The sequence below is a fragment of the Thunnus maccoyii genome, chromosome 2, assembly GCF_910596095.1.
Source record: "Thunnus maccoyii chromosome 2, fThuMac1.1, whole genome shotgun sequence".
Taxonomy (NCBI): domain Eukaryota; kingdom Metazoa; phylum Chordata; class Actinopteri; order Scombriformes; family Scombridae; genus Thunnus; species Thunnus maccoyii.
The window spans coordinates 35493822-35521496 of record NC_056534.1 but is presented as its reverse complement, the minus strand read 5'-3'; the positions used below and the strand labels follow the sequence as shown (position 1 = coordinate 35521496).

The following is a 27675-nucleotide window of genomic DNA, read 5'->3' as shown; positions in this document are numbered from 1 at the left end:
GATTTTCTTCTCATGTATTATTATTGACAGTCAATCTGACCAATGAAGTCAGCTTTATTAGTCACGTACACGCCCACTGATTCACTGCTTATATGCTGCCTTCACATGCACCATCTAACACAGATGTAAGACGTTTCTCTGGTTGATATCTATATTCTATTTTCAAAAGTTGAAAAATTAGCAATGCTTACATTATTCTACTCTTCTTTGTGCCATTTGATTTTTATAATAACTCAAGAGCTATTAAAAAAAACAATAAAGCCACTGCTCTCAGAGACGCTTGCTGGAACAAATACAGGGTTTTACGTGGAGGACGTGAACGCAGCACACGGAGGGGCGGGGCTTTAACTTACCTGCAAAAAATAAAACTGGGCGGATCAGCGGTGCAGAAGAGTCCATCCTCACCGAGCCACGCCTGAGCAGCTGGACCGCATGACAGAGCAGTGACACAGCAGAGACACAGAAGAGACACAGAAGAAGCTTTTTTCCTGAGCAGCCTCTTGTTTTGTGAAGAAGCAGGAGAACTGCGCTGCTGCTGCTGCTGCAAACACGGACACAACAAGACGAACCGAGCTCACCTACAGTGCCTGCAGCTGAAAACCAGGTGTGTTTACTGTTTGTTTTTAGCAGGTGGAGACAGCGGGTTGACTGTTTTCTGTGTGATGAGTGTAGTGAAGTGAGATTTTAGTTGAAGAAAGACAAGCAGAAATACATTTGTTGTTGCTCAAGGTGGTTAATGTGGCGCATCCAACCAGGTGTGCTCCTCAAGCCACACAGAGGAGCCCTTTAAACCCGCGCATGCTCAATTATCACCATATTGTCTCTGAACATAAAGTTAAGCTGATTTAAAACACTCAGTAGGACTTGTGCTGACAGTTGTGATACTGACTCACAGCTAAAGCTACCTGCTTCCTTATGATGCTCACAAGACAAACAACCACCAGTAAAACTCAATTATACTTTCAAAATGATACTTTCAGAAGGGAAATGACCTGTAATGAAGATGAACTCTGTCCTGTTTAAAAGATGGATATGAAGTAAGGTTTACTTTATAGTTTAGGACACGTTTCCTTTATTTATGAGGAAATAATAATGTGCAGAGTGACACCAACAGTGTGACAGGACAAACAGTCCTGCCTGAGGTATGAAAATTCATGTCTTCATCTCAGGTATTCACTGTTTAGACTTCAGCTCATGTCTGTTCTAATTACTTAGTTTGGATCCTGCAGTGCACTTTGTCTGGTTGATTGTCAGGTGGTTTGCATGAGGTGAGTTTTGTTTTTTTGTCTTTTAATAAAACAAACTGCACACGCCCTGCTGCTGTGATCTACCCTCAGGATACAATATCAACACGCAGCGCGCAAAAGCGGATTTGGCTCAGGTCATGATGAGTAATTCATTTTTAACATGATCTGTTAGAGACTGTTTCATCTGGTACATATTGCTAGTCATGATTTGCACAAGTAGTCTTTTTCTGATCTTCCTCTTTTGGGTTCAGCCCCGGAAATGTAACACCACCGCCACATCTGGAGCCACAAAGTCATCTGGTTCTGCAACACTGCCTCCTCTGCCCTCCCATCACCTTTTTTTTATACTTAAAGTAAAATGCAAACATCTTATTATTACTGAAATCTTGATATTTTCCCCTTTTTTTTCACACCTTTAAGCAAACAGAGCTCATCTTGCTCCCTCTCAAAACCTGGACTCTCTATCGCTGTCCTCATACTTTGACTAATCCCTGATGTTTACACCAACATGGTCTGTCTCTTATCAGTCCCTCCCTCACCCCACCAGCCCTGTATCAGCAGCCAGGCTGCAGATGGCAGGGCTCGTCGCTGCAGGGACATGTGCTCCCCGCGTTAGGTAAGAGCCATGGAAGCCTGGATAAAGCAGGGATTGACTGGTAGCCAAGAACAGGAGAGAGCAGGAGACTGGAGATGCTGTTGAAAACGTGCATGAGGAGAGCAAAGAGCACAAGAGAAGCAGATTAAGCGGGTTGTCAGTGCAGACAATAGGAAGGCCTCTGCAGTGATAATTAATTCCAAAAGCTGTAAGATTAACAAGGTGAGTGAGTGCAGATGGGTTAAACTAGTCTTTACATGTTTGTTAAAATCCTTGTTAGACATTGACTTTATTCTTCATCCTGGTTCAGCAGCGCAGTCGCAGGATGTGATTTTTGATCAGGCGTGTGTTGGATATTCTGCTGTCCACACCTTTTTTAATTACTGGATTAAAGTGATTTGAATAGATTTGATAGCAAAGGGTGGATGTGCAGGTTGAACTAGTTCAGTTTGTCATTTTGAACCACAAAGTGTCAAAATGTGCATAGGCCCAGTTTGTGCAACTTCCTGAGGAAGTTAGCCCATGGATGGCTTAGACCGTGAAGCCACATACATTTGAATGTCACAAGTTTTCTGTGTAGATCTCGTGTTTAATGAGGCTTTAGTCTGATTAATTAACGATGATTAAGGCATTCATTTATTCAACGTAAAGACATGATGCTCTCAGGCTTCTCTGACTGCTGGGAATGCTGCAGTTTCACACACTTTGCAGGAGTTTTGCGTTAAGTGCTCGATGATGAACCAGTAGACATGTCACCTAGTTTGGCCCCCCCCACGTCCCTCTAACCCCCCCACAGATCTTCAAGAGTCTGAGCACATAATGAACTTAAGAGAGACACAGATGACACCTTGTGCACTGATCCCCTTATCCCTCACTCCTATAAACACACACTCCTCTTGTCTTTATCTCTCTCCGCACACACACACACACACACACACGCTCTGCTGTTTTTTCATCATCCATCCTACACCTGAGAGGAGGAGCTGCCCTACTTCTACTCTATATGATAACTCCTGTTGTTGAGAATATTATATCTTCTCTTGGTTGTCTATGAGTTACTACCAGCTGATAATATTCTTGTCTTTAAAAAGCAAACCAAAGGTCTGGGCATCCTTTAGAGATTCAAATATTTTATCCTTAATGTCTAGAAAAAACATCCAACTAATTTTTTTTATGTTTTGAATGTTATTTACAACATATAATTCAAAAAAGTCCATCACACACTTAATACTTTTATATGTATGAGGTGTTTAATTGTCATTTGAAATGCCTCCATTTTAAATACATCTTTGTCTTTCTGTCTAGTGGTCTTTATCTGATAAATCTGAGTGGTCATGAGATGATTAATAAGATAAGAAAGAAGACAAAAACATATTTCTGCTACACAACCTTTTTAACTCTGAAAACAGTTCAGATTTTAGTTTGGTCATTATTTTATTCAGCCAGCTTGTAACCTGTGGAGGGTGTTGGGAACCACTGCCTTGGTCTCAACAGAAACCAGTTTATGTTTAAAGGCTCTTGTATTAGATACATTTCTTGTCACACATTACATCTATAACCAGATCAAGTTGCTCTTACTTCTAATCTTTACTTTCAAATTCATGATAATGACTTTTTATTGTTGTTTTTTTATTGTATCTTTCTGTGTTCATTGTTTTTATATGTGACTTAATAGATGGTGAAATGTAGTTTATCAGGACCCTCTTAAAAGATGAAATTATACATCTCATGGGGGCTTCTTCTATAAACAATAAGTTGTTTCAAACTCTTTTGGTGAAAGCAGACTTGAGGGGATGGATGCAGGGTGCGGTCGGGGAATAATGACATTTCTCTCTTTGCCCAGACTTGCTCCCGACATTCCTTCCTGCCTCTCTGATTGCAAAGCATCCCGCCACCGACCTCTATCAGTACTTTACATAACACGCGACTGCAGGCGGTGCACAGAGCCTGCAGCACAGTGATAATGTAATAGCTGAACATTTGTTACCGCTGGCGGAAATCGAGAATCTGACGAGAGGGTTTGGGGATAATGAGCAGTGAAGACGAGTGGGAGAGAGGGAGTTGGGAATTTGTGGAATTCTGTGTAATGAGCTGGTGAGGAAGGAATTTAGTCCAGACAGGGAATTATAGATGGACAGGTAGAAGAAACATGACGCAGAGATGCAGCTGCACTGTAGAGTTGAGGTGACTAATTGTTTTGTCTGACTACAATGTGCCTCAGGTCATAAATACACTGGCGAGGATTGAAATTAGATGTTTGATGTATTTGGGATTTTTTATTTTTTAAATGACCTGTAAGCAGCTCAACACGCTCTTTCTCTACATTTGTCTGTTTAGAAGAGCTTTAGTAGGTTTATAGGTCACAGGTTATAGGTTGCATGCTCATAATAACACAGTGAAACTGAATGAAAATGACAGCTGTTGTGGAGGTTATGGACCCGAACCTGTGCTTTACCTCCTGTTACCTCCTGACGGTGCAGTGAATTTCATCGCGTGTTGTTTGTCAGCGAGCTCATCTGAGCGCTCACATCCGTGTTTTTGTGTCACTTTGAGCTAAAAGTCATTATGCAAACTCAACACAAAGACCTATTATCACATGTGATGAGTGACCGTTTAGGTTGCATGTCAAGCAGTAACAACAAAAGCTGTTGTAGTCAAGTCTCACTGACACACAAAGGAAAACCCTCCTGTTTGAGTAATATTGAAAGGTAATTTTCGGATCCGCTTGTGTACGTAAATGAAATATTCTCAATATAATGCAGACACAGTCGTCTAAACTAGTAGTGAGCAGAATTATTTTAGAGCTACGCACTTTTCTAATTTGTTTTTTTTTTTTTTTTTTTTTTTTAATCAGGGCGTTTTTGGGTTTGTTTGATTACAACAGAGTAGAGATGACAGCAGATAAGGGAAGAGACAAGAGGTTTGACTACAACAAAGTTCCCCTGCAACTCCTGAATTACATTGTCAGCATCTTAAACTTCAAGGCCACAGTGACGTCTTTGTTTTTTAGAGCATTTTAATCTGAATTGCACATCATAATAGACAGTAATGATAATTTTAAATATTTTGATTTTACCTGTATCATGATGCCTTTCCAAGAACAAAACGCCTTTGTACACGGGTGAAATGTACAAAACCAGAAGTCATGATGACTCACATTTTAAGTCTGAAGTGTTTTCTCAGTGGTGGGGAACTCGCTGCAGAACCACAGAAAACAAGAAATGAGTTGAGCTGGCTGAGTAGCACTTCTCATGACAACCAAGCTTATCTTTACGTGTAAAAATACGTGGAATTCCCCGCCCTTTATTTTTTTTAAGGTAGTTTTATATCAAGACTCTGAGGCCACACCAACAGTTTGGCAACCAGATACAGCAGAATGATATAGGATTTAACAACCTGTAAAGGAAGATTGTACAAGGAGCCCTTCAGGTCTGAAGCAAAATGCCGGTTTTATATTTTTTTGTTGCTCTTACAAACTCTGTCAATTCTCTGAAAGTTCAGCCAAGTCAGAATGGGGTTTTTTTGTTTCGTTTTTTTTTAAACTGATTGGTTTAAAATGTCCATTTTCTCTGTCTTAAAGCTACCATGACGGACGCAGACAAGTTCCTGTATGGGGACCGCAGCGGGACCAACAACCCCCTGGCGCAGGCCGACTGGGCCACCAAGAAGCTGGTGTGGGTTCCCTCCGAGAAGATGGGCTTCGAGTCCGGCTCCGTCAAGGAGGAGCAAGGAGAGGAGTGTTTGGTGGAGCTGACGGACTCGGGCAAGAAGGTGAAACTGACAAATTTCAGTACGATGAATTGAAATTAACATCAGCTGTGTGATCCTGACCAGCCAACCAACCAACCAGCGTTTTCATCTGATTGATGCCACTGCAATTTGCTAAAAATACGTTCGGCAAATGACATTAACTGAATTTTAACCAAATATGTGTTTGCCATCCAAGTCTTGACAACTTTCTGGTCTCTGTGAACTTCAGGTGAAGGTAAACAAGGATGATATCCAGAAGATGAATCCACCCAAGTTCAATAAGGTGGAGGACATGGCGGAGCTCACCTGCCTGAACGAAGCCTCTGTGCTGCACAACCTCAAGGAGCGATACTACTCTGGACTCATCTATGTGAGTTTGGGTGGACACATGCGTTTGTGTAGTGGCGCCATAAACGTGAATGATGTTACAGATGATTGATTTTTTTTTTTATTCCGTGCATTAAACTATCTTCTGTCTTCCCCCCAGACATACTCGGGTCTCTTCTGTGTGGTGGTCAACCCGTACAAGTACCTGCCCATCTACACTGAGGACATAGTGAACATGTACAAGGGCAAGAAGAGGCACGAGATGCCCCCTCACATCTACGCCATCACAGACACAGCATACAGGAGCATGATGCAGGGTACTATAATTATATTTTTATACAGATAAACAAAACTGTGTATTAGGTAAAGTACATAGACCAGTGTGTACTGAGTGTGTGTACTCCAAGATGTTTGTTAGATCCAGTTCAGATACCAAAGATATTCAATTAACAATCATTTCAAGCAAAAAAAAGTAGCTGAATCCTGTAAATATTTTTCTGTATTTGCTTGATAGATAACTAAACTAATTATTGATTATTAAAGTAGTAATTTTCTGTCTTTCAACCACTGTATAATTTACAATGAAATGATGAAATTACAAATGTGAAATTAGAAGTTTCTAAGTGGAACTGTTGTGTTGTAATTGTTTCAGTCCTACATGGTTTAAACTCATACTTGCTGCAAACTCCTGAGATAATCAATCACACGCAATAGAAGACTTCAACTGCTTGTGTTTTTCTGTTTTCTGTCAACTGTTTCCTGATCGGGATTTCACTTCTTTCTCATCCTCGACCAGATCGTGAGGACCAGTCCATCCTTTGCACGTAAGTCTCTCTTTTCTGTCAGTACTTTCCCTGTCAACTGGTTTAGTTTTTTCTTTAGTTATCAGTCATTATTTTTCTCCCAGATTCAAACAGTTTCAGTTCAAATTTGATTGTGCAGTGAAGCTACAGGCTTCCTGTTTTTTTGCACAAGAGGTCATACTTGAGTTGTATTTATCAGAATCTTTGTATTTATTGTTGTTGTAAAGTATTGACAGCTTTTCCTGATTGATACATAATGTTTCTAAATGTTCTATATGTATATATTGTGTCTTTACAGTGGGGAGTCCGGAGCAGGGAAAACAGAAAATACTAAGAAAGTCATTCAGTATCTTGCTCATGTTGCCTCATCTTTCAAGTCCAAGAAAGATCAGGTCAGTACTTGTTTGTCTTCTTCAGTCTCCTCTTCCTTTCTGATTCGCTTCTCACCGTTGTCCGAACATTTGTAGAGACTACGATGGACACCTCCCCCCCAAACCCCCTCCTTTTTGTGTCTTTCCTCTCTTCCGATGTTCTCTTTCCTGCCTCCCTGTTCTTCCCCTTTTTTGGTAGATTTCCATGTGAGTACATCTCTATAAGGTAGTCTACCTGAACGAGCCGTGTGGCGACTACTGCGCATTCCTCTTTCAGGCCTTGACGTGCCTGCCTCACCTCTCTGCTGACTCAAAGTGAAGCAGAACGCAGATGTGTGTGTGTGTGTGTGTGTGTGTGTGTGTGTGTGTGTGTGTGTGTGTGAGAATATTTGTACTGTTCTTCTTGTATGTAGGTTATTTCACAATGTCGAATGTTGAAATGTTGAAATTTCTTCATGATCCGTCAGGTGACACCAGGTTTCCTCTGAATTACATAATTTGTGTGAAGTTGGCGTCAAACATGTTGAATTCTCTCTTCTTTTTTTTTTTTTTTTTTTCTCACCCCCCTCTCTAGGGCAGTGCGGTTTTGTCACATGTGAGTTAATCGTTCTGACTCCATAAACATGGTGTCTAACTGTTTTTATGCACGAGCTACTCTACTAACGGGAAATGTTTTGTTGTCTTTGTCTGGGTTTTGAAGGAAATGCATTAAAATACTTGGATTTAGACTGTGGCTTTACAAGAATAGTTTTACATTTTGGGAAATACGCTTATTTGCTTTCTTTCTGTGAGTTAGAAGATTGATGCCACTCTCTCTGTTTTTAAATATGAAACTACAGCTGGTTAGCTTAGCATAAAGACTAAAAACAGGGGGGAAGTGGCTTGCCTGGCTCAAGCAGCACCTCTAAAGCTCACTAATTAACACATTATATTTTATGTGTTTAATCTGTACAAAAAAAACCCAAAGTGTATGAAATAGTCTGGCACATAATCCCCCCCCCTCCCCCATGAGAGTGTTATCTATCTTCTCATTTAATTGCAAGAAAGCAAATATACCCAAAATGTCAAACTTTGCTCTTAAAACCAAGAAAAACATTTAAAATTACAACAGTAAGAAGGTTTACCCTCATATGTTTTAGATATGAGTTGAATACTTTCTTTAAAAATCCAAAACCAAGTTGTCCATGCCCGGAAGAGCAGTTAGGCACAAACAGTAAGATGTATTTCAGCTTATTTTAAAGCTTTATTAGGTAAAGGTATTGTCTCTCACTCCACCCATCAGCTATTTTTTTTCTTCAATCCATCAATCTGGATTCAGTTATTGTTATGTAGACATTTTGGGGTGGTACAGTGTACTCCTGCATTTCCTTTTGGGGGATCTTGGCCAAGCTGTGTGCTGCTTGTGTTCTCCTGTTTGTGCCTGCATGGACAGGGATGGTCTTACAGGGGTTTTGTGCTTGAGTGGGCTTGCTGTGCTGCGGCAATGTGTGTTGGAATGTGCAGGACTGTGTATTTGCATGCATGCATGCGTGTGTGTTTGTGGTTGATTGGGCATTTGAGCAATGATAACATCCCTTGAGGTAACTCTTTTCAATATGCAGCCTGAATGGTTTTTAACAAGTTGAATGAGTAATTGCACAGAGCTTGCATTTGCATTTGCCAATGAAAGGGCTGCAGCGCTTCAAGTAAATGCATGATTTCAAGTTGTGCTTGTTTGACAAATGTCCAGCTCAGAGTCATGAAGTCTACGGTTTGCTCTGATACCGTCTCCTCTCTGTCAGGGGGAACTGGAGAAACAGCTTCTGCAAGCGAACCCCATCCTGGAGGCCTTTGGCAACGCTAAGACCGTCAAGAATGACAACTCTTCAAGATTCGTAAGAATGGCTTGTATTAAATTACACCTTTAAAACATGATTTTTAAGTTTTAATGCTGCATATCAAAAATTATTTGTTTTCTCTTGTAGGGAAAATTTATCAGGATCAACTTTGACGTCAATGGATACATCGTTGGAGCCAACATTGAAACTTGCATCCTTTTTTAAAAACATGCTTCTTGCTTTCTCTGTTCTTTTTGCACCAGGCTGGATTAACCTGTTAGGTGGCGTCAGGCTCTGCCCCAAACACACAAACATGTTGCCCCAGCCCAGTTTGCCCTGGTGTGAGTGACAGAAACCAACCAGTATTTGTACAACGTAATACTCCCTTGCCCCGTGTCATTTTACGATGAAAGTTGCTGAAGGATCTGCACCGTGGAAACAAATGACCACTAAAATATGAAAAAAGATTAAAACACATTTTGACAAAGATAAATGGATAAGTAAATGCATGAGACATCTTAGGGCATTGTGGTGCATATTGCCAAACAAATTTGAAATTTATCACATTACCACAAAGACAACCTGGGATCCTGGAGCAGTTGCCCAGTTTGCCCGGATGGTAATCCAGCCTTTCCTCTGTACTGCACGTTTAAGATGCTGCTGTTGCATTTGTCTGTCCTTGACTGAAATGTTGCCAGATCTGCTGGAGAAGTCTCGGGCCATCAGACAAGCTAAAGAGGAGAGGAGCTTCCATGTCTTCTACTACATGCTGACAGGAGCAGGGGACAAGCTGCGCTGTGAGCACACAACTTTTTTATTATAGAAAGTTGCAAAATAAATGTTTTATTATTACCAGAATGGGACTTACAGTTCAAGACAGCCAAGACATTTCTTAAAGGGGACATAACATGCACATTTCCAGATCTATATTTATATTCTGATGCTCTACTGAAATATCTTTGCATGATTTACTGTTCAAATACAACTTATTTAACTCTTTTGCAGCCCCTTAGATCAGCCTCTGTCTGAAACAGGCCGTTTTTAGTTCCTGTCTCTTTAAGGCCCCACCTCCCGATGAGCCCACTGTGTTCTGATTGGTTAGCTCAGAGAAGCTGCGTCTCAGCTGACTTCCAGCAGCAATATGAACAAACAGTAGTAGTAGTAGGATTTCACCTGTTTTTTTTCTTGAGCTTTACTCGAAATGTCAACTTCTCAAATACATTTGTGCATGTTTGAGAAACCCAAACCGAAATATGAGAGACGTAAACAACACATGGGGAAAACCTTAGCAACAAAGGCTATGGAACAGACGTCAGCAAGGTAGAAAAAACCATTGCATGTGTCCCCTTGTATAGATACTGTACATGGGAAGTAGCTGGCCTGGCCACCATGATTAAAAACCGAGCTTCCCTTTTTCTCTGTTCAGTTACTAGCGCTGAAGTTATCTACATTCAAGCCGTGTAGAGTTGAGCAGTGCCGCCTCTCTACTTCACAGAAATGGTGCTATAAATATCAGTTCTCAATGAATGACTCCTTCCTCTTTTCCTCCTCACTATCCAGCTGAGTTGTGTCTGGAGGATTACAGCAAGTACCGCTTTCTGTCCAACGGAAACGTGACGATTCCTGGCCAGCAGGACAAGGACTTGTTCACTGAGACTATGGACGCCTTTCAGATCATGAGCATCCCGGAAGAGGAGAGAATTGGTACCTTGATTTTTGTTTTTTAAATAAATTTGGCACAGTATTACAGTATTTCAACAACTCTGGTGACATTTCTGAATGCAAAACAGTGATTTTTGCTTAATGGGTCAACTTGATTATTTAAGTCATTCTTAAGGAGTTGCATTAAATATCTTCTACATAATGAGTTTTCTGGGGCTGCTTTAAAAAAAAAAAAAAAAAAAAAGGTATAGTGGCACATTGTTCTGCATGTGAGATTCATTCGCGGCAGCAAACAGTGAGATCTTCTGTCTGTTGGTCAGGTCTGTTAAAGGTGGTGTCGGCCGTGCTGCAGTTGGGAAACATGACCTTCAAGAAGGAGCGTCACTCTGACCAGGCCTCCATGCCTGATGACACTGGTACACACATTTACACAGCACCACTATCATCATCATCATCATCATCATCATCATCATTTCCTCTGTGTAGACTGTCTGTCTCAATCCATTTTTATCCATTTAAACCCTCCCAATTCATCCATCATCCACCTTTTACATCCTCCATGTTTCACCTCCAGCTGCCCAGAAAGTGTGTCATCTGCTGGGCGTCAACGTGACCGACTTTACTCGAGCCATCCTGTCTCCCAGAATCAAGGTCTGCGTTGCAATCATTGTGACCATTATTACCACTTTTTTGTTTGAACTTGGTGTTTGGTTTCTGTTTGTTGCTCCATAATTAATTAACAAGATTAAACAAGACATGTCACAATAGTTTTAGTATCACAGTATGACATGGGAATTTTTTTTTTTTTTCCCCAGGTTGGCAGGGACTATGTCCAGAAAGCCCAGACCCAGGAGCAGGCTGAGTTTGCTGTCGAGGCTCTGGCCAAAGCTTCTTACGAGAGAATGTTCCGCTGGCTGGTCCTGAGAATCAATAAAGCCCTGGACAAGACCAAGAGACAGGGAGCCTCCTTCATCGGGATCCTAGACATCGCTGGATTTGAGATCTTTGAGGTAAAGTTTTTAGGGCCTGACAAACTCAGTGATGCAGAGTTTTGGTCAGCATTCTGACTGTAAATAGACTCCCCCTATTTACACACACACACTGTTAAACAAACCCACTGAGATGGCAAAGACATGGCTGGTTTTAATGGTGTCTCTGCGCTGTAAAGACCCTGTTTAAACTTTGTCATGCATGTTGGGCAGGTCAGATAGCTATCGGATGTCTATCGTAAAAGCATCCGAGATTGGTTCGAAATGCATTGTGCATGCATGCTTTTTGGCAGTTATCAAACAGATTCAGGTACAATACAGCCACCCTCTGGACTGGAATAAGGCTGACCCTGATTTGCATGTAGCCTGCGAAAACCAAGACCAGTTGCTGCCATCAGAGACTGAATGTAAACAAAAGTGTTCTAAATCGCATCTGGATTTTATTCAAATAAGAGACACTTGAATTGACAAATGAGGCTGAAGACTCTCACACAGCAAATCTCACTCACTGGTACTTAGTATCAGTCCTAAAGGGACACATGGACAGTCTGCAGCTCCATGATTGGACAGGGTTTCAAAAAGACCTGCTGTCCATCTCCCTCTCTTATTGGAGATGTACGGTAGACAGTACAGTAATCCCTCACTGACATTAAGGGACATGTGGCCCTGAAAATGTCTGGAAACAGTGGAGCACGCAGATCTTCACTGTCCTTCCATTGAAGGGAGGTTTTAGCCAAGAAATCTCAGACACCAACAGTGGTTAGAGCTGAGACATGCTCACCGCAGGGCAAATTGTTCATCTGTCCATCTCTGTTGGAAACCACATCCAGCCCTTTCTTGCTGTTGACTGCAACAGGTATATTCTCGACAGTTTATATTTGGACTCCAGGTTGAGTCTCAAATCATCGTCTTCATCTGGGAATCAAGCGACTGCTGACACACTTCGCTGTCATTATACAGTAGTTTGTTTTCTCTCTGAGATGCTAGATGTACCTCCATCGCTGTCGGAGCACTCTAGATGTTCTGCCCATCCTTGTGGCAGCGGGTTGTATGTGATCAGTGAATCATTAGTGAAAATAATCTTCTAATCTGTCTACTGTATGTCATTATCTCAGAGCTGATTTAAAAGTGGACGAGGAGCCTCTACAGGGCTTAAGAAGTCTCATTCTGATTGGCTGAGCACATTACAACGTGAATACCTGTTGCCAAGAGATGCAGAGAAAGATTGACAAGCCAAAAGAATTCAGTGTGAAATAGAAACTGCAATTCCTACCAATCTGTCAATCACGATATACTGTATCTGCATGCTGTTTTTCATTTTATATCATACTATATATTCATTACCTTGTTCTCATTCTCTCCTCTAGCTGAACTCGTTTGAGCAGATGTGTATCAACTACACCAACGAGAAGCTGCAGCAGCTCTTCAACCACACCATGTTCATCCTGGAGCAGGAGGAGTACCAGCGGGAGGGCATCGAGTGGAGCTTCATCGACTTCGGCCTCGACCTGCAACCCTGCATCGACCTTATTGAAAAACATGTAAGATAACATCCAGTTACTATTTTTCTTCAAGCCTCATACATAAACACCGACTGTATCTGTCTTAACTTGAAGTGAAGTCATTTACAAGCGTTCTGCAGAACTCACTGCCTGTGTTTTCTGCAGAAAACAGCTGTGTAGTTCAAGTTGCAGCTTGTAACTGCGTATAAATTATTAAATTAGTCAGGATTCCTGTGAACTGCAGACTGACGCATGCTGTTTGTTTTGCTTTTCTTTTTTTCCCCCCCCCACTGTTCATCACAGGCTGGTCCTCCAGGTATCCTCTCACTGCTGGATGAAGAGTGCTGGTTCCCCAAAGCCACAGACAAGTCCTTTGTGGAGAAGGTGGTCCAGGAGCAGGGAAACAACCCCAAGTTCCAGAAACCCAAGAAACTGAAGGACGATGCTGATTTCTGCATCATACATTATGCTGGAAAGGTCATTGTTGAATCTGTAACTTGTAAAGTTATATTTTTATCTGAATTTAAACTTGTAGAACATGTATATTTACAGTTGGCTTCAAGGCCTTTGTCCATATTTCTTTATAAGTTAAGACCATATTCTTCCAGAAGAATGTAATTATCCTCCTGAAAGTAATTAAACTACAATGTAGAAATATTGACACGTGTTAAAATGTAACAGTGTTCATTATGCAGAATGACCTCTTTGGAAGTGATTTTATTTAAAATTATTATTATTATCATGGATTACTGTTATTTGTGCATTAACATAAAATAGTATTTTGTTTTTGTAGCTTGTTGAGGTGGAGCTGCTTTACGTACTGTTAGGTAGTTTGATCTATAAGACTCATTTTATGAGCTTTAATTGGAACAATCTTAATCTGCAGTTTAACTAGTAACTATATCTGTGATCTAAATGTAATGGAGTAAAAAGTAAAACTTCCTCTAATGGAGTGGAGTAAAAGTTTGAAGTACTGTAGCATTAAATGGAAATACTTAAGTACAGTTAAAAGTTACTTTCCACCAGCTGACTACTTTGGCTGCAATGTAACAACATAGTTTTCTGGCTAAAGTTTTATTACATGTTTTATACAACAAATTTGTAACTAAACTTCATAAATACTTGTACTGTGTTTTAGAGTACTGTAAATGTATTTAAATAAATCCTCTCACTCTGGTGCAGGTGGACTACAAAGCAGATGAGTGGCTGATGAAAAACATGGATCCTCTGAATGAGTGCGTGGCCACTTTGCTCAACCAGTCTACAGACAAATTTACTGCCGACCTGTGGAGAGACAGTGAGTGGAATTTATCCAAAATCTCATTCTGCTTACTGCTGTAAGAATTATGAAAATGTCACGTTGCAAAAAAACCAAAATTGTTGAATTACTGCACTTGTTTATTGGAAATGCAGCATTTTAAGAAGGTATCTTTTGATGCCTGTCAAAGGCCCAAAACTGGGACGCTGCATGCGTTTCTAACAAACTTGTGTGCAGCAGTTCAACAATATCTTTTGCATGATCACATTTTCAACATAACTGTTGGCCAAGTGTGCATTACACAACTCATAGTTTAAATTTTGTCACCTTAAATGAACCTTACTTACATTTGTTGCTGGTAAAATGTCATTACTGAAATGACTAAAACCAGAATCACACGATGGAGCAAACAGTTTAATTTCTGTAAACACGAGGCCATCTGGTGTTTGGTCAAAAGAACTGCAGTCAGTCAGTCAGTTATTATCTAAAAGATGTGATACAAAACATGTTTTCATCGTGAGAAACTAAGATGTTATCATAAAACACGCTGAAAAAATCTTTTTCCACATCCTCCGTGTCCTCACAGTGGACCGTATCGTCGGCCTGGATAAGGTGGCAGGAATGTCTGACTCAATGCACGGTGCGTTCAAAACCCGTAAAGGCATGTTCCGCACTGTGGGCCAACTGTACAAGGAGCAGCTGGGTAACCTGATGGCCACGCTCAGAAACACCAACCCTAACTTTGTCCGCTGCATCATCCCCAACCACGAGAAGAAGGTACAGAACAAAGGACACATCGACGTCATTTAGCAGCACTGCAGCTGTTGCAGATCCTGACAGTTTATTAAACGCTAATAGAGAATTATTAAGTTGTTTTTATCCATCACAATCACAAATTATTGGACTATGCATAATGATCAAAAAGAAACAGAACATGCACAAATCTTTAATTGGTGTGTGTGTGTGTGTGTGTGTGTGTTTCCTCCTCCAGGCGGGTAAACTGGAGGCTCATCTGGTTCTGGACCAGCTGAGGTGTAACGGAGTCCTTGAGGGGATTCGGATCTGCAGACAGGGCTTCCCCAACCGCATCGTCTTCCAGGAGTTCAGACAGAGGTAACAAACCACACTAGCTGTTATTTGCAATATGTTTTTTGAAAGACTTAAATACATAAAGAGCAATTCCTCAAAATATTTGTTTCCTTTCTCTTTCATTCTTTCCCTCTTTTGATACATATTTATATCTTACCAACCCTATAAACATCAACCCTGTCCTGGTCTAAACATCAAATATGAAGCAGGACAAACATGAAATAAGAAAAAAGGAAAAAGCGACAAGACGCAGAAAGACTGTAGACATTAGACTTAAAACCACAACACTGAATGTGTGAATGTGAGTCATGTCATTTAATTCTGCTTGTCTGTGTCTCAGGTATGAAATCCTCACTCCAAATTCAATTCCAAAGGGCTTCATGGATGGGAAGCAAGCCTGCGTGCTCATGGTAAGAACAATAAATAAATCAATTTTAATTAGTTTATCAAAAGAGGAAGGAATGGCTCATTTCCACTTTACTTTATCTGTCTCACTCTCTCCTCTATGTCAGATCAAAGCCCTGGAGTTGGACTCTAACCTGTACCGCATCGGTCAAAGTAAAGTGTTCTTCAGAGCCGGAGTCCTGGCCCACCTGGAGGAGGAGAGAGACATGAAGATCACTGATGTGATCATCAGCTTCCAGGCCTGGTGCAGAGGATATGTGGCCCGCAAGTATGAAGGATTAAGTCACTCGGATCCATAACATTAAAAATATTTTTTTTTCACCATCTGTACATATTAGAAACAACTTTACAGACTGCAGCTCTTAATCTTCTACTGCAAACGAATTTATCTGATGAGAGAACATTCATGTTGACAAAATGGCAAATATGTTTTTTTTTTTTTTTTTTTACTCTAGAGCCTTTGCTAAGAGGCAGCAGCAGCTGACAGCCATGAAAGTTATCCAGAGGAACTGTGCAGCTTACCTCAAACTCAGGAACTGGCAGTGGTGGAGGCTTTTCACCAAGGTAAGAGACGGCAGTAGATTCAACATGCTAGTGTCATGGTTACGATTATAACGATCAAAAGTAGCAAAATTAATAAGTTGTAAAAACCCTGTTTTTACTTGTCATTATACTTGATGTTGATTTTGTGAATAAGGGACAAACATGAGCAGTGATTTCTGTGCTGCCAATAATGAAAACCCCAAATTAATTAGGTGACTGCTGTTGAAAGAAAAAAAATTCTCATGAGAGCGCCATTTCATCCATCCCAACAAAGTCCAAACATCATCATCTGTTTTAATAACTATGGGTGGATTTTGTTTTTTTTTCTAGGTGAAGCCTCTGCTGCAGGTGACTCGGCAGGAGGAAGAGATGGTGGCCAAAGAAGAGGAGCTGATCAAGGTGAAGGAAAGACAGCTGCAGACTGAGGCGCAGCTCAAAGAATATGAGACCAAGCAGCAACAGGTAGGAGTCTCAAAAATGATGCAATAAGCTGTGAGTAGTTTTATTTTAAATCTTGTGTGATTGTGACAGCGTTCAAACCTGCCACATGTAGGATTAATTCATAAAAACATGAATCTTGTGAATGAAGCAGCTCTGAGATGTAATTATCACGTCTCACTTTGACTCTGACCTCCCCTCTGCTAGCTGAATGCAGAGAAGCTGGCTCTTCAAGAGCAGCTCCAGGCAGAGACGGAGCTGTGTGCCGAGGCTGAGGAGATGAGAGCCCGTCTGACCACCAGGAAGCAGGAGCTGGAGGAGATCCTCCACGACCTGGAGTCACGCCTGGAGGAGGAGGAAGAGCGAGTCACCCAGATGCATACCGAGAGAAAAAAGATGCAGCAGAACATCACGGTCAGTAAAGTCCCATGGGATACAGATTGTGAGATGTAATGAAGAAATTCAAATATCAAAGGCGGTGTTTAAAGACGGAATTAACACTGCAAATTATTTATTGTTCCATGTAGGATCTGGAGCAGCAGCTGGACGAGGAGGAAGCAGCCAGACAGAAGCTTCAGATGGAGAAGGTCACCATGGATGCCAAGCTGAAGAAGATTGAGGAAGACGTCATGGTGCTGGACGACCAGAACGGCAAGCTCAACAAGGTCTTATACAGTCTCTTATCAATTCATAGTCCAACCAATATTATGTATTGAAGCTGTGTGAAAGAAAAGAGCAGGGTGAATAAAACGGTTGCACCTGGGACAGCAAGTCACAGTTTCACAAGTTTTTTTTTTTTTTTCTTGGTTTTTCAACCTCAGGAGAAGAAACTGCTGGAGGAGAGGATCTCAGAGTTCACAACCAACTTGGCTGAAGAGGAAGAGAAGTCCAAAAGCTTGCAGAAACTCAAGAATAAACACGAGGCCATGATCACAGATTTGGAGGGCAAGTGTCTATTTGTTACGTTATTGTTTATTTCAGGTTTTTGATCTACCAAGAAATCTGCTTGTGTGTTTTGTTTTGTTTTTAATTTTAGGTGTTTTTGTATCTGTATTACCAGCACAGTCCATATGTTATTACCTTTGTAAATAACAAATTTTCTGTCTTCTAACGCTCAGATCGTCTCAGGAAGGAGGAGAAACTGCGTCAGGAGTTGGAGAAGAACCGTCGTAAACTTGAGGGAGACTCAACTGAGCTCAATGACCAGATCGCAGACCTGCAGGCTCAGATCGCTGAACTTCGAGCTCAGCTGGCCAAGAAGGAGGAGGAACTCCTGGCTGCGCTGGCCAGGTCGGAGCCGCTTTCAGAGATTTAGTTTCAACTTTTCATTTCAGTGGAGAAATCACAGATCTTCAATTACAGGATACAAAGTTTGTTTTAAAAGCAACAAAAAGGATTGTAATGACTGATCATGTGCACTTTAAATATGACCACGTGGCTTCATTTTCCCCAGAAATGTTTCTCACTTCCAAGATATACATGTGTATCAATCTCATCCTTCCTCTTTACCTCACCTCTCAGGATAGAGGAGGAGGCTGCAGCCAAGAACATGGCCCAGAAGAAGATCAGGGAGCTTGAGGCCCAGATCTCTGAGCTGCAGGAGGATCTGGAGCTGGAGAAGCAGGCTCGTACCAAGGCTGAGAAGCACCGCAGGGACCTGGGAGAGGAGCTGGAGGCCCTGAAGACCGAGCTGGAGGACACTTTGGACTCCACTGCAGCACAGCAAGAGCTGAGGTAACAACCAAGCTCATGTGGTCTTACTGCTAGAGGTGTGGATCTTTATAACAAACAGTAACAGAAGTGTTTGCATGAAGAGCTTTGAAGGCAACACAGTTGTGCAAAGATTTATAGATTTTTGTTTTTTTTTCTTGGCTCGTTCTTTTTAAATTCACTTTCTTGTTCCGTCTCTCAAGGACCAAGCGTGAGACGGAGGTCACCCATCTTAAGAAGACACTGGAGGAAGAGGCCAAGGTCCATGAGCAGCAGATGGCCGACATGAGACAAAAACACAATCAGGCATTTGAAGAACTCAATGAACAGCTGGAGCAGGCCAAAAGGGTAATGAATTAGGTGGTCAGACGAGATGCAAATGCTTAACAGACATCTGAAGAGCACCAGTAACGTTTCTTACGTGTGTCACTCCTGCAGAACAAAGTGTCCGTGGAGAAAGCCAAGCAGGCCCTGGAGAGCGAGTGGAACGAGCTGCAGATCGAGCTGAAGACTCTGACACAAGGCAAGACCGATTCCGAGCACCGCCGGAAGAAGGCCGAAGCCCAAGTCCAAGAGCTACAGGTCAAACACGCAGAGAGTGAACGACAGAGGCAGGAGCTGTCCGACAAGATGACCAAGATGCAGGTATGGACGGAGAAGGTTTCTGGAGGGTTGAGTTACTGCTTAGAGGGAAGTAAAGGAAGAGTAGGTGGTTAAAAGAAGGAAAGTTTTATATTTCTGTGTGGATGGACGGAGTGACTGATTTTTAAATTGTCTGTGATTCATTGTTTCTTTATTTCTGGTGGTTTAGTCGGAACTCGAAAACGTAAACGGCCTCCTGAGTGAAGCAGAGGGCAAGAACAGCAAATCCAGCAAAGACCTTTCTTCAACTGAGTCTCAGCTGCAGGACGCACAGGTACAAACACAGATGCATGTTAATTACTGCTATTGCTACTTGTTCCTTTTTGATGTCCAACACACTCGCTTATAATCTCAAAAAGAGATTTAACAATTTGTCAATAAATCAATTCAGTCAATTGACAGTGTATTAATAAACAACAATTTTGATAAACAATTAATTGTTAGTCTTGTTCTGCTTCCAGCTTCTCCAATGTGAGAATTTTGCACTTTTCTCTACTTTGTAACTCTGTAAATTGAATATCTGGGTTGTGGACTGTCGGTCAAACAACATTTAAACATGTTTTGAACGTTTCAGCTTTTGCTATAGAAAATTGTGAGGTGCATTTTATTACTATTTTCTGACATTTTATTGACCAAACAATCAATTGATAAAATAATCAGAAGATGTATCTTTTCTCTCTGGGACACATAAGGGTACAAGCACCACAGCCTCTGTCACACATCGTCTTGTTTAATGTGTATGTGACAAATAAAACTTGGCTTACAGCCTGGCGACATGATAAATGTCCATAAATCAGCTTAAAATCCACAGACAAGACCTGACCTGATCTCGCCTGATATTCATCACATTCTGTAGTATTAAAAGTAATTAACAATTGTTTCTGTACATCCATAGTAACTCTGCAAAGAGGAATGCAGTATGATTTATTTCAAGGTGCAAATTTGCTAAAATGTAAACAGATATATGCTAACAAATAACTATAAATGGAGTGAAAAGCGAGCAAAAAAATCCTTAAAGGCTGAAAAGAATATATATTTTTCTCACATTGTTTCCATTCGTTCTCTAAACTCCAGGAGTTGCTCCAAGAAGAGACTCGTCAGAAGCTCTCCCTCTCCACTCGTCTGAGGCAGCTGGAGGACGAGCAGAACAACCTGCGGGAGATGCTGGAGGAAGAGGAGGAGAGCAAGAGGAACGTAGAGAAGCAGGTCACGACTCTGCAGGCCCAGGTCAGTCCATGCTGTCACTTCCTCTTTCTGTGCACTTAGTTTTTTCTTATCTTTATTTTACATGCACCCATCAACAGTTATTGAAGTTGTACTATAATCACCTTTCATCCAGTTTTCCTCAGCCAATAGAGAAGAACTTCCTCTCTTCCTCCCTACGTCTTTCACAGATTTCATCCTTTGTACTTCTGATTCCCTCTCTCATGTTTTCAGCTGGCAGAGATGAAGAAGAAGCTGGAACAGGAGGTCTCCACCCTGGAGGGGGCGGAGGAGGGCCGCAAGCGAATCCAGCGGGAGTTAGACAGCGTGCAGCAGCAGCTGGAGGAGAAGACTTCAGCCTATGACAAACTGGACAAGACCAAAACCCGTTTACAGCAGGAGCTGGATGACCTCTTGGTGGACCAGGACCACCTGAGGCAGATCGTCTCCAACCTGGAGAAGAAGCAGAAGAAGTTCGACCAGGTATCAAGACCACAATGTGTTTTTCGCTCAGAGCAAAGATGCACTAAAAAGCCACTTACTTTTATGAGATTACAGATGTGATTAGACTCTTAACTGCCCTTTTTGATCTCTCCTTTCCTTTCTTAGATGCTAGCTGAGGAGAAAACTATTTCTACTCAGTACGCTGAGGAGCGCGACAAGGCCGAGGCTGAGGCCAGGGAGAAGGAGACGCGAGCATTGACGTTGGCTCGCGAGTTGGAGACCATGACAGAACAGAAGGCCGAGTTGGATCGGGCCAATAAGATGTTCAAGGCCGAGATGGAAGACTTGGTCTCCTCCAAGGATGATGTCGGCAAGAGTGTAAGTGAAAACACTGGCATGTTTTAGTGCATGGAGATCTGCAAAGAGAGGAATTGCTCTTGCTGAATATTTCAAACCTGATCTATTTTTTTTATGTTTTTATTGAAGCAGTAACAGATGGCAACATTGCTTTTAGCATAAGTTTAAAAAAAGTAGTTCATAGATATTGCCAAAACCCTGCATGTATACCAATGCAACCTCCCCCTCCACAGGTTCATGAGCTGGAGAGGTCAAAGCGCGCCATGGAGCAGCAGCTGGAGGAGATGAGAGTTCAGCTGGAGGAGCTGGAGGATGAGCTGCAGGCCACCGAGGACGCCAAACTGCGTCTGGAGGTCAACATGCAGGCCATGAAGGCCCAGTTTGACAGAGACCTGCAGGCCAGAGATGAGCAGGGAGAGGAGAGGAGGAAACAGTTGGTCAAACAGGTAAGAGAGAAAAACCCTTAAATGTACAAGAGAGAATTATTACAAGGTATCTTCTGTGTGCAGTTTTGCATAAAAATGTTGATTTTTCACATGTGACTGCTTGCAAAATGTTTTGATTAGTGTGACTGACCAAATCACCCACATTGTTTTGCTCTCCTTCAGGTGCGTGAGATGGAGGTCGAGCTGGAAGATGAACGCAGGCAGCGCAGTCAGGCCCTCTCATCCAAGAAGAAACTGGAGCTGGACCTGGGAGAGCTTGAACTCCAGATCGATGCTGCCAACAAGGGCCGTGATGAGGCCCTCAAACAGCTGAAAAAACTGCAGGTAACATATTATTACACACACACATACCCTTGAGCCAAAGCTGGGTGATCCATAAACTCTTTACTATTCTTTTTTTTTCATACATGTTTGATAAAAATTCAATGCAAATGATTGGAGCCGCCTATCAATCGCTATTACAGAGTAACACTAGATAATTAACAAATGAAAGTTATTGTTTGGTCAACTTTTCTACATTATATATGGAACAAAAGTGGTCATTGTGATCATAGATATTGATTAGAAATCCCCTCACAATGACGGGTGTCTTAACTGCTGTCTGCATGTTCACTTCAGGCCCTTATGAAAGAGCAAATGAGGGAGCTGGACGAGCTGCGTCTGTCCAGAGACGAAGCTGTCAACGGGGCCAAGGAGACTGAGAAGAAGCTCAAGTCCATGGAGGCGGACGCCCTGCACATCCAGGAGGTATGAAAGTAACTTTGGGGAAAAAGCAACTGGAAAACATGACTGGATGGAGGATAAAGTACCTGTTTTGGACGATTTCTTAGTGTTATAGACTAAACCAGATGTTATAGATGAGGTATGTTACATGGAATATTAGAGGATGTTTAACTCCTTGTGTTATATATTTTGGATGTCACCGTCACTTCCTTTTTTTTGTTGTTAATTACATACGTTGAACAGTGTTAACTTGGCTCATATTGTCTCTGCAGTATCAGGCTTTTGAGGTCTTAATATACTTTTGTCTTCTGCCTCCTCCAGGATCTGGCCACCGCAGAGAGACTCAAGAGACAAGCTCAGACCGAGAGAGATGAGCTCCAGGATGAGATTACCAACAGCAACTCTAAGAAGTATGAACCAAACTATAACTGCTACTTTTCAGCCTGTATTTTAGTAAATTAACTGAAGATGCACCCAAATGTAATATATACATCAGTGGTATGGAAACGCAAATTTCACAGTAACACAGTTGTGCATGTAATCTGTATATTAACACTTGGCTATAATGCTGTGAGTGAACAACAGGGTATAGAGGACACACTATTTATGGAAATCTATGTTTGCATATTAACCGTCACTTCTCCTCTTCCTCACTTGCTGCCCAGTACTCTTCTGGCAGATGAGAAGAGGAGGCTGGAGGCCCGCATCACCCAGCTGGAGGAGGAGCTGGAGGAAGAGCAGCTCAACACCGAGATGGTCAACGACCGCCTGAAGAGAACCACACTGCAGGTAAGAATGCACAATGTCTCAGCTATGTTGATCATGCAGCTGAGGATTTTACCTTTTTTTGTTTGCAAGCAGGAGAAAAGAAGGGATATGTTTTTTACATTTCTGCATCAGTAATAACACCTAATTTGGAATAAAGAGAAGAACACAAGTCAGTGAGAGTAGAGCTGGCCACCATGGCTGAATGGACAAAGAAAAGACTTAAAACAACCTGGTTTTATTAGGACAAATCCTTCAGAAAAAGACTTTTCAGTTATTGTCAGCTGAACTCTGTTGTAGTGGAGAAACAACACTTCAGCGAGTTCCAAAGATGAAGAAAATAAGACTACTTTAGGATATGCTTTTCTTTAATGGCTCTCTACTGTGTGTGTGTTTTGTGACATTAGACTGAGCAGGTGACCACAGAGCTGGCTGCAGAGCGCAGCAACTCCCAGCGGCTGGAGGGGACTCGTTCCCAGCTGGATCGCCAGAACAAGGAGCTGAAGCTGAAGCTGCAGGAGCTTGAGGGAACCATCAAGTCCAAGTATAAATCCTCCATCACCACCCTGGAGGCCAAGATAGCTCAGCTGGAAGAGCAGCTCGACATAGAGTCAAAGTGAGTGCCAGCGCAATGGACACATTGATTAGTATTGTGGTCAGTTGGTTAAATCAAGCAAACGCATCAAAGAACCATGAATATTTTACTTTTACTTTTAACTTTCAGAGGCTCAAAACTACGTACTGAATTTTCTCTCATCAATTTGCTTTCTCTCCTCCTTCCAGGGAGCGTCAGCAGGCCTCCAGGCTGGCCAGGAGAACAGAGAAGAAGCTGAAAGAGGTGCTGCTTCAGGTTGATGACGAGAGGCGCAACACGGAGCAACATAAAGACCAGGTAAGCCTCTTCACTCCTTTTGACTTGATTAATATCCATGTTGCTAAAGACAGGAGAGAAGGGTCTTATTATGTGGTTTTGTCCTGACTTGAGTCCTCGCTGATGATGCTCTTCACACTAAGTGAACTCTCTCTCTCTCTTTGCAGGCGGACAAGTTGAACAGCCGTATGCGTCAGCTGAAGCGTCAGCTAGAGGAATCCGAGGAGGAGCTGACGCGAGCCAACGCCTACCGTAGGAAGCTGCAGAGGGACCTGGATGATGCCACGGAGTCAGCAGACGCTATGAACCGTGAAGTCAGCTCTCTGAAGAGCAAGATCAGGTAGGATCTGCTAACATTTATATGTCCAAAGGGCCTTCATTTGAGTGCAGGATGGTTGAGAGATAAGATTAAGATTTTGGGCTGTGATTATATTCATTCATTCATTCAATTATGTCTTAACATTCATTGATAATTACAGTTTGTGCAGCTTAATGGAAGAAGAGTAGTGTAGGTTGTTTGACCAGTTTGTGCCATCTGTGACATAACTGCATATAGTTTTCATACACCTGCCTTTCAATGTATAATTAACTGTGTTTAAACTGGGTTTTTGTTTTTTTTAAGACGTGGGGACTTGCCCTTCAATATGCGACGCATCACAAATCGCTCCACCCTGGACAGCGATGAAGATGTGGACGTGCAGACCGAGGTGTCTGAGCCTGCAGCCGAGTGAACGGACGAGCACCAAGAGAGAAATATTATATTGACTACAGTCAACATGCAAACATAGTGAAACATTAGCCATGCAAGCTATTGAATGGAGTTAGCCTTGTATTCCCCATGACAAACATCTTATAGCCTTATCGTTACTTTCCATGTAATTCATTTATATTTGACCAAATAATTGTATTCATCTCAGTGAATGAGTGATATTTTTCTACAAAGTCTTTACAAATAATTTTCTTGGTCTATTTTTCTACTTAATTGGTATATTATATGATGAAACATTGCTCCTTTTTACAAGCCAGAGCAGTTTAATTTGTGCTTGAGGTTTATGTGCTGTACTTAACCATTTTTAGGGAAAAACACTGGTCATTTTATGCTTGTTTTGCACACTCACGTCTTTTTTTTTTTTCCGGGAGTTTTGATGCAGTTACATTTGCTATTGTCAGTAATAATCTGTACTGTATTCTTTTCCTCTCACTGTGTTTATCCCTTCATGTTACCACAACCGAAATTGCACAATGCCAACACAAACAAAGACACAAGATTGGAAAATGTTCGTTCTTCTGAATGTTAAAAGTTGTTGGTGGAAAAAAATTTGATTCAAATTTTGTACCATCATGAGTGACACTGTAGCTTGGTTGATGTATCGTTTCTCACTAGTTTTACACTTTATTGATTGTTGGTGGCGGGTTGGCCTGTAGTAGCTCTCACTGTACTGTATTTGTGCTTTGCTTTGCACAGCAGAAGGGGTTTCTGTCAGCACATTAACCTCTGAAATCTTGACTCTTGCATATTTTAGGTCAAATTTGATATCCTGTACCGTTGTATTATCAAACAAATTACATGTCGTATTGATGCCAACATTTTAAGGCTATTCTATATTTTATCATTCGCCTTAATGCAATAAAATTACAAAATATAAAATGCATTTGATCTCCTAATCTCTTCTGTCTTACCAATAATGGCTTTAAAAGGGATGTGATACAAAGATTACCTAAAACAGTCTTCATGTTCAGACAAGCTGTCCTCTTTTATGGACTACTGCAAATATGTCCATGAGGGACAGTTTCAACCAGGTCTCCAAGTCTCTGCAAGCTTCCCATTAACAATGAAAGTCTTTGTACTGTAAAATATGAACCTTGCAGGCTTTCTGAGGTTGCACATTCAGCTGCAGGGAGTCGCTTCTTGAGCCAAATACTTTAATTTGTTAAGGAAACCTACAGTTTCACTTGTGTTAAACTAAATATTGCCCCTTCTTTGCTAAATGTGTGTATTAGTGACTACTGTATAGAGTGCTGTGATAGATACTCGGCAGGTAAGAGGGGAGATATTATGGTAGAGAAGGTTAGTATGTACAGTAGAGGCCCTCAGCAGCAGATGTCTGATACTCTTACAGATTACCTGCTGATGGAGCGCTGTGGATGATTAAAAAAAATACATATGCAATTAAAACACATAGTGGGTTATATACTAAGATGCAAGGGGATCCACATATTTACATTGTAAATTACAAAAACATCTTATAAGCCCATAGAGACCCATAGTGTTCAGTATTACCAGCCAGTCACAGATAACACTGTGACTGAAACATTCTGAAATAAAACAAAACAAAATAAAAGTTTATCTTAAGGGCACAACATATTATCTTGTGAGCACAAAGTTTTAAAATATCTTCAGCAGCTCCATAATTATGAAACAAAAACTGCTGCAATTAAATAAAAATAACCTGCAATAAATGATATTGTCAAAAGAAGTTGGTTGAAATAATATTTCATGATAATGAGCTGAGTTTTATGAAATGCATTGAATTATGTCACAACTCCATGTTGTCTGTACTTGATTATTATGATTGATTGATTTCATGATGTTTTATTTATTCATTGAATATTCAACACTTTGGGTCTTCATAGTATTCAGACATACAGTATGTACTTTGTGACTGTTGTCTGTGAACGGTGCTATATAAATAAACTTTGCTTGCTTGCTTGCTACTTTGCTTAGTCAAACATGATATATACAAGTTATTAAACCTTTTAATTTTAAAAATTCTTATCTAAGCAGTATAACTGATGAATATTTGCTCAAATGATACCATGTAATACACTGCATGACATACACACTCACTGAGCAATTTATTAGAAACAGCTGTGTAATCTAATGAAATCCAATCCAACAGCTCTGCCATAAATTCTACTTTTATGAAGCTTATACATTTTCCGTTTGTCAGAAAAGTGATAATTCTACTTTATGTTTATTATTGAGGTCGTAGTTGGTGGAACTGGTGTAATGGATTGTATTATATTGAAAAGTATTCCTAATATTTTGCCGTCCTCATGTATATTAATGGGCTGGACAAAATATTAGGAACACTTTTCAATTGAATGCACTCCAGAGCTTCAAGAGATTTTTATTGTCACATGAACAGAAACACAGCAGATGGCAACATTGAAGGCAGTGAAATTTGGCTTCGAGCTCTAGTTCCAATTAGAGTTTATAATAAAATGAGAGAGAAGAGAAAGATAAGAGACAAATTAAAATATATAAAAAATATACAATGTTTTGCACGTTGGTGTGCATTCAGTGAAATAAGGAAAATTTACGTTAACAAGTTCAACTCTATAATTTCAGATTTCAAAGAGCTTAATGACCTTTCAAAATGAAATATACTCATAGGAGAAGGAGACAGGGCATATCTTGCAACCCAATATGTATCAACATGCCACAACCTGAGTGAATGACCCAGACATCTTTGTCAAACAGCATGAGTCATGAGGTGGCTGTGTGTGTGTCTGTGTGTGTGTGTGTGTGTGTGTGTGTGTGTGTTCACTAAGTCCCAGAGTTCAACAGTCTGATGTCTTGCAGATAAGAAGCTGTCTCTGAGCCTGCTGGATCTGGCTCTGATGCTTTTATACGGCTTGGAAGCAGTAAAAAGAGTCTTATGGGTCTGCTGGGGTGGTTGGGGTCCTTGATGATTTCTCTCTGGCAGCTTTGATG

The 27675-nt window shown here is 41.2% G+C and overlaps 1 protein-coding gene across 2 annotated transcripts; it reads left to right on the top strand.

Annotated features, from left to right (window-relative positions):
• Positions 1-372: 372 nt before the first annotated feature.
• Positions 373-25609, top strand: myh9a (myosin, heavy chain 9a, non-muscle). Of its 2 annotated transcripts, XM_042429846.1 has the most exons (43): positions 373-604; positions 5423-5613; positions 5822-5962; positions 6080-6236; positions 6716-6743; positions 7021-7114; positions 7668-7688; positions 8875-8967; positions 9058-9121; positions 9609-9707; positions 10471-10614; positions 10893-10988; positions 11147-11223; positions 11388-11582; positions 12929-13102; positions 13367-13540; positions 14246-14360; positions 14908-15098; positions 15313-15434; positions 15751-15820; positions 15923-16083; positions 16271-16379; positions 16689-16820; positions 17004-17210; positions 17324-17461; positions 17618-17741; positions 17915-18086; positions 18318-18530; positions 18710-18854; positions 18945-19151; positions 19318-19422; positions 20223-20375; positions 20586-20834; positions 20961-21173; positions 21386-21598; positions 21761-21922; positions 22217-22345; positions 22643-22731; positions 22987-23110; positions 23494-23702; positions 23870-23978; positions 24125-24297; positions 24580-25609. In XM_042429846.1, the coding sequence occupies exons 2-43, from the start codon at positions 5428-5430 to the stop codon at positions 24686-24688; spliced, it is 5886 nt and encodes a 1961-aa protein (XP_042285780.1). In that variant the 5' UTR covers positions 373-604; positions 5423-5427; the 3' UTR covers positions 24689-25609. The 2 variants fall into 2 exon arrangements, with proteins under 2 accessions (XP_042285780.1, XP_042285786.1); XM_042429852.1 differs by lacking the exon at positions 7668-7688.
• Positions 25610-27675: the final 2066 nt, after the last annotated feature.